The 7,500-nt window shown below is 38.4% G+C and overlaps 1 protein-coding gene and 1 pseudogene across 1 annotated transcript; both read right to left on the bottom strand.

Annotated features, from left to right (window-relative positions):
* Window positions 1-3,450: 3,450 nt before the first annotated feature.
* LOC140926696 (uncharacterized) lies at window positions 3,451-4,677 on the bottom strand. Its single transcript, XM_073376407.1, has 2 exons — window positions 4,332-4,677; window positions 3,451-3,803 (listed from the first exon to the last, which is right to left on the bottom strand). Exons 1-2 carry the CDS (start codon window positions 4,675-4,677, stop codon window positions 3,541-3,543), a joined length of 609 nt encoding a protein of 202 aa, XP_073232508.1. The 3' UTR covers window positions 3,451-3,540.
* Window positions 4,678-5,719: 1,042 nt separating this feature from the next.
* LOC140925730 (uncharacterized) overlaps window positions 5,720-7,500 on the bottom strand; it is a 4,727-nt pseudogene continuing 2,946 nt past the window's right edge.

Here is a 7,500-nt window from a genome sequence, read left to right on the forward strand (position 1 = left end):
CCATATCTACGTGTGACGTTGCAATTGATTATACAGATGGCCCAAGTGAACACGAAGATGTTGAAGTGGAAGAATATCTGGAGTAAACCAGCATAATGGGCTCCTGCCAGCAAAGAAAATTTTGGTGGGATTTCGACAGTGCTTGGCAGGTTTGTGGAGAGTGATTTTCACTGGAGATAGATCGACACTTACATTGTCTTGAGCCAGAGTGTGGCGTTTCGTTGCGGACAAAAATAAACCTAAAAAAAAGAAGTGACTTACCTGGAGAAATAAATAGTGATATTAAAAACATGTGCTCGAATAAGCAAAATGCTACTTTAAAACAAAAAATAATGGTCCAGGATAATAAAAAAATGTGGTTTTAGATTTAAAAATAAAAAAAATAAACCTAAAAAAAAAGATGACTGACTTGGAGAAATAAACGGTGAGATTAAAAGTGTGTGGTCGAGCAAATGAAATTTTGCTCCAAAAAAAATAATGGTCCACGATAATAAAAAAATTGTGGTTTTAGGTCTAAAAATTGATGGAAAAATATGGCCAATACAAAAGTGCAGTGAAGCGGAAAAATTAACATCGCAAAAAAAAAAAAAAGTAGTCGAGAGGAAGCGGAAACTGTTTAGCCCTTCAACCGGATGTAATAGGGCATATTCTTATATTGCATCACAGGAAGTGGTGCTTTGGCTAAGTGCGCGCGGTCAGAAACAAAATGGCACGTTGGCTTCCAAATTTTGAAGACTTCTTTCTCTCCTTGGGAAGGCTGATAGAAAGTTCAGAGGAACAGATCAATTCAGCGTCTTGTGATACCTCAGAATTTTTGGTCCGTCGATTAGAAGAATACGGACGAACACTGTCAACGTTGATAGCCCGTTTTTCTGAGGCGTATGGGCAAGCAAATTCCCAACAAACCTGCATAGCCCAATTACACCACCTGCTCAACTGAACAACTAGTCTACGAGCTCATTTTCAGCAACGTTGCCTTGTCTACTGGATTGAAGAAGATGAGAATGAAGGGCAAAATGGGATTCTTCATCTTGAACGATCCGAGTCACAAGGTCGTCCTCGGCTAGCAATATCTCGTGAGCAACTGGATGCACTTCACAGAGATTGTGGATTCTGCTGGAACTATATTGCTCGGATTTTAAGAGTTTCGGATATAACTTTGCGACGACGACGACATGAATTTGGTATGCGTGTCGTTGGAAGAGAATTTTCAAACATATCAGATACTGAGATAGACAACTTGGTCCGCCAAGTACAGGAAGTGACTCCATCAGTTGGCCTTAGAATGGACCAGGGATCACTGAGAGAACGCGGGTTGGTAGTTCAGAGAATGCGCTTGCTTCAGTCCCTACGAAGGGTAGATCCTGTTACAACCACCCCGAGAAACGCAAGGAGGATAATCCGTAGAAGCTACAGTGTTCCCTACCCAAATTCCTTGTGGTAAGCTTTGCTATTTCACTTCCGACTTTATGCACTTGTAGGGTGAGGAGTTACAGAAAAGTTTTGGTAAAATTAAATGTAAGCTTAGATTGTTACCACATTTACTAAAAAAGACCCGCCATATAAAGACATTTAGAAAGAACTACATTCCACTTTATGATTCTTCTATGCCGCTGACCAATCCTTGACAGTGTGCTGTACAAAATCTGTACCCCCTCCCCCCATCTGTTTGATATGAAGCTTATAGACTAAAGTCTTTTCTTTGTTTTTTCACCAGGCACATTGACGGCAATCATAAATTGATTGAACCTTTTCGCATAGTCATTCATGGGGGTATAGATGGCTATTCACGCCTTATTGTTTTTCTCCATACATCAACCAATAACAGAGCAACAACTGTATTAAACTATTTTCAAGAAGCAGTTGTAAAGTACAATCTCCCTTCTCGGGTTCGCTGTGACCTAGGGATGGAGAACTTTGAAGTTGCAAGATACATGCTAGAGACAAGAGGGCTTAATCGTGGGAGCATTATGACTGGTACTTCAGTCCATAACCAGAGAATCGAACGACTATGGAGGGATGTCAATCGAATAGTAATTTCCAGATTTCTGAATATATTCTTGTATCTTGAAAGAAATGGCTTCCTTTGCTCAACCAATGAGGTACATCTGTACTGTTTGCAACTTGTTTATCTAGATTTAGTTAACCAGGCCCTTGATGAGTTTACTGCTCAGTGGAATAGTCATCCTGTCACAACTAACAAACTTTTCCCCTCGGCAGTTGTGGGTAAGCGGGATGGTCACTTTAGAGCAATCCAACTACACTGCTGTTTAAGATGTATTGTGTGCTTCTACAGACTATTCCAACTATGGCATAGATGAGGAAGGCCCTGTTCCCGAGGCAGAGGAATACCGCATAAGTGTTCCACCCTTAGCCTTGCAATTGAGTGCAGACCAATTGCACCTTGTTCAAAATGCAATCAATGAATCTAGAGATGAATCTCAAAATGGAATTTTCTCTTACCTGCTGGCCTTGGAAATCATCCATTCCTTTATTGATGCCTCTGCTTAATTAGCTGAGTGTCAGTATTGTTTAAGAGTGAGATATGTTAATATGTTCCTTACATGCAGTGGACTTGGTATTTTTGAACATCTTGCATTTCAATCTTCACCTTCACCTTTGAATTGATGTGCGTGTAATACACGACTTTTACTCACTGAGGCAGTTACAGTTATGTCAAAAAAAGGATGAAGGACATTGATAACACCAATACTTTACCTGGAAGGTGGGGGTGGGGTGTACTGAAGTGCCATAAAAACCATTTTGGTTACCCTGTACAAGACCACTAATTGGTTATTTTGCAACCCCATTCCAGATTCAATAAAGTAAACCAATAATCTGTACCAGACAAGTTAGATCACTTTTAGTTCTTTTTGTTTCTGGTGTTAGGTAAATGAAACATACATCCATAATAAAATCACAGGTTGACTTCCAGGAAAATGATACTCTGTTTATTATCATACCCTATTTAAGACTAAAATGTTAAAAACGAAACCCTGTAGAAAGTCATGTACACCCATGTACGTGTAACGAATATATTATAAGGGAGGCCCCCTTCCACCCCCTCCAGGACATACACCTTATCAATAAAGAGTTCACTACATGTATTTTCCAGCAACTGTAACAATATTTATGGAGTCAAAGATAGACATGCATATACAGTCATGTAAAAAGGAAACATTTTGCATGTAAAAAGAAAACATTTTAGAAGTTATTATTCTTGAAAACTAGTGTACATGCACTGAACATTTTATAACAAATGCCACTCTGCGGCAAGAGGTTGAAAACATTGAAATAGGTCTTTCAGGCTGACACTTATATGAAATACCAGCTTGATTGAAATTGTTAACACTAACCCAACGTGTTAAGATGAAAACATAGACTGGCTGACATAACTTTCACAATTACATTGTCAATCAGTACAAAAGTTACAACAATAATTATGTGAGTGAAATCAATCCCCGTATTTCCTTTTTTTTTCTGTAACTGTAATATTAATCATACTTCGATAAGGAATCAAACATGGGATGTCCATTAATTTTAGCCACGACCATAACCTTGGTTCTGGCAGTTTACAGCAACATTCATTGCCTTCCTAAAACTGAGATAGTCTTGGCGGTGCCTAGGTAACTTGATAGTATTAAAACAAGACTCAGCATCGGGTAGAAATGCTCTCATAAATCTGACTTTAATTAAGTCACCGCCTTTTGGAACATGGGGGTGTCCACAGATAAATTGAATGAGGTCATTCAACTTTGGAATGACTGCAACTTCACTGCAGTTTGATTCCTGGTTGTTGTCACCTGTAAATGAACCAAATAAAAATCTGATTATACATGTAAAATATTTTCAGCTCTTCCCAGGGGTTATTTTGTCTGGGGTGGGGGGCTATATCGAAGTTAATTTTTCTTTCTCAGGTAATTTTTAGCCCTCCTTTATTTTACAGCCATTACCATTCATAACAACAAAAGAAAGCTAAAAATTACACGGACAAAAAAATTAACTACAACAGCTATACACTTTTGGGTGGCAATTAGTGCATCTATACTAAAACCTGGGGTTAACTAAGCAGAACTGAATTGGTCTGAAAAAATAATTCATGACCCCTGAAGGCTTTTTTTAGTTTATTACTTTTCAGGGGAGTGGAAGAGAGGGGAGGGCAGGTACTGGGTAGGGGGGCTACTAAATAAGGAAATACATTTATTAATCAGACAGTGTGGTGTACAGGGAGCTGCAATTTCTAACCACCAGTCCTCACTGTTTTAAACAGAGACCAATAAAGTTTAATTTCATGAATAAAATGAAAAGTAAAGCAAAGTCATTCAAGTTACCTCTTGCGAGTAACTTGATATATTCCTCAAACCATAGCTTAACTTGCTCTTCCTGCGCTGACAGGTCATCTTCATAATCTAACAACCCAAGAACATCACTTTCTGAGTTTTGGACCTCAGACTGTAGTTGGAACACCAAGGCTCTGCAAGATTCATTTGTGCGGAGAAGCTCTAATATGCCAAGGGAATTCAAGCCTGCCATCAAATCTTCAATTTGGTCACGGCGTGATTTAAATACTTGGTTGAATAATATACACTGCACAGCTTTGCATTTTGTGTCCAATGTGAGGTGTTCATTCCCAAAGCCGGACTGATAGAGCAGCATGGCTATATCATCACGCACCATGAGTTGCTGTAGCCTCTCTGGATCACTCTCTTCATGCAGCTAGCAATAAAAAGATGGTTACTTAATATATGAAGGATGCAAAGCAAGTACTGCATTCTTGTAGTATTGTGACTGTCACATACAGTCATGCAGGTCAGGTGGCAATGCATAAGAGAACTTTTTAGCTTAGCCTTCATCAGTAACAATAATAACAATAACGATAAGTCTTTGTTTCATCAAAAGATAGAACTACTTATCTTATGTTACAATAATATGGAAGATTACAATATGGAAGATATATATATTACTACTATTTATTATTAGAGTGTACTTGGGAAAGCAATTTAAATTCAAAGATTCTGTGTGCATGGTAAACTGCTTAGTACAAGTAAGTTGGTAAGATCACTAAAATCACACTATTTTCATTTGCAGTTTACATATAGTTTTCATATTTTCACATATATATTCTGATAAGTGGGTCTGTATTTTGTTCATACAAATGTAACCATTGTAAGAATCGTTCTTTGAATAAACATTTCAAGATCATAACAACAGTCAAGGTGGTTCCACAGTTCACTGCACCCTAACATCCCCACCACCAGAACCACCACTATCCTAAGAGTTTAATCTAGGAATTGACAAGTGTTATAATACTCAAGTCTAGACAATATAACTAATCAATGACATCAAATAGTAATCAATGGCCCATTTTTTGTGGGGGGAGGAGGGGGGTTCAATTAATCATTGATTAGTCATTGATGCCATTAATCATTGATTAGTTATGCCTTGTAAAGCTTAATGACAAAAATATATTGAACCATTACAGAACACACCTCCGTCACAGCCTGTTGTGTGCAATAATCAGGAATATCTTTCACTGACATATGACAGCTTGCCAACCCAAGATCTTGTGTTACCATAAATGTTGTGAGAGCTCTTGATAGCCCTACAAGGCCAACATTACTGTGGAGTACTGACATGCCAATAAGCTGGCCAGCATACTTAAAAATCCAATTTGATAAAATTCTTCCTGTTAACGGGAACCAGGTGATCAATTTCTCCTTCAAATAAGATATAGCCCCCCCTTGCCACTGGCCAGCGCACTCATGATAAGGGTGAAGAATTCTCTTGTTAGCCCATCTGCATCAATCCCCTCTTCTCCAACAAATGTTATGTCTGGAACCTTTCTGGTATCCAACACCCCTCGCTTCAGCTTTTTGAACAGGTCTCTCAGTACAATACCAGATTGGCGGTCAATTGAGATGTCTTGGTTACATGGAATGACAACTTTAGATTTATGCACCTTTAATGCATCATACGGGTCCAGATTTGCCATACTGAGTGGGTAACTTTCTGCAATGCTGAAGGTCTCGCTGGCTGCTGCATTGGAGAAAAGTAGTAATAAGCATTTCTTCCTTTTCTTAATTTCAGCAAATGGCAATTACTGCAGTTGAGCTGGACAATATCAATAGTTATGAGAACATTCAATTCAATTTTTTTGGCTTTGGTAACTAATGCTTCCAGGATTTGAAACTTGAATGCCTTTCATGCTGATCATCTGATAAAACTGCCAAAGTGTCTCCTTAATTTCTAAAGTTATTTTGATTAAAGTGAATAATTTATTCCTACCTGGTACTGTACTGATGAGTGAAGAATTTTCTGCACTGTTTGCTTGATGATTTAGAAATCAATAAATGTTGTCTTATGTATACATTGTGTAACTTAACAAAATAAACTATGGAATAAAGTAAGTGGGCATTCACGAAACACACGTGAAACCTCTCAGATTTTTGGCTTTCACCATAACTCCTTGACATAGAGTGTTTTCGCAGGAAAAATATTAACACCTTAGCGCACGTCAAAAATATATTTTTTTTACTAGAAATTGTGCTAGGAACATATATAAACCTATATTTATTTGAATCGTCGATGAGGTGACCTTTTCTGGATATTTTTTTTCCTTCAGGGTCAAAAAATCTCTAATTACAAAATCATGCTAAACCTACACCTTGCAAAATAATCTCTTCGAAACCCTGACTTTGAAGCGTTTTTTCACTTACGCGTAAATAGCTACCACACATTGGCAGTAGTAAAATCTATTCTTTAACAATCCAGCTTCATCATGTTAAAGTTTCAGCGAAATCGGACAAAACCAGAATTAATTAGAATTTTTTCTTGTGACCTCGATTCATCGCTTTACGCAACAAAGGAAGCGACGGTCGCCCATAGCAACTGAATCACACGAACGTAACGTACGCGACTTTTCGGTCAAAAAAATCAAGAATTTTTTCCTGACAGCTGAAAATTGAATGGGAACATAATTTTCGAACTTTTCTTGGGTGATTTAGACGAAAAACTGACCTCAGCAGGCTGCAAAAGAGAACGAAACAAACAACAGAGCGGGACATGCAAACAGCCGATAATTTATTCGCGACGTGGCGTTCATCACGTACAACTTGGAAAAGCTTTCTTCTGTCTAATTTCAGCCTAAGAAGCCAGCAACTGGTCCCAAGTAACTTTCTTTATACTTAAAAATGTCCTGACTTCCATTTCCGAAAGATTTGGCCCCAATTTTTGAGCAAAGAAGCATCTGTCGACGGGACCGCCATTACGCTGTCGAGCATACTAATTAGCTAACTTGACAAAACTATCCCGAGGGGGGGGGGGTATGACCAAAAGAGCTGAAAAATGGCCTGTCATTGGGTAATGATGAGATCATCCTACTGTCCTTATTTGGTGAGAATTGAAAGTAACGCCGATTTTCTGTCACGATTCCACGGATGGTTGTTCAAAAAGCCACGGACCCATTGCGTGACGCCAATGAGCACCATAATCATCTTTGAA

Source organism: Porites lutea, chromosome 2 (assembly GCF_958299795.1).
Source record: "Porites lutea chromosome 2, jaPorLute2.1, whole genome shotgun sequence".
Lineage (NCBI taxonomy): Eukaryota > Metazoa > Cnidaria > Anthozoa > Scleractinia > Poritidae > Porites > Porites lutea.

Coding starts and splice junctions, on each gene's coding strand:
- LOC140926696 (XM_073376407.1), bottom strand. CDS start 4,677: ATGGTGCGTGATGATATAGCCATGCTGCTCTATCAGTCCGGCTTTGGG. Junction 3,804..4,331: donor TATCAAGTTACTCGCAAGAG/GTAACTTGAATG, acceptor GTTCATTTACAG/GTGACAACAACCAGGAATCA.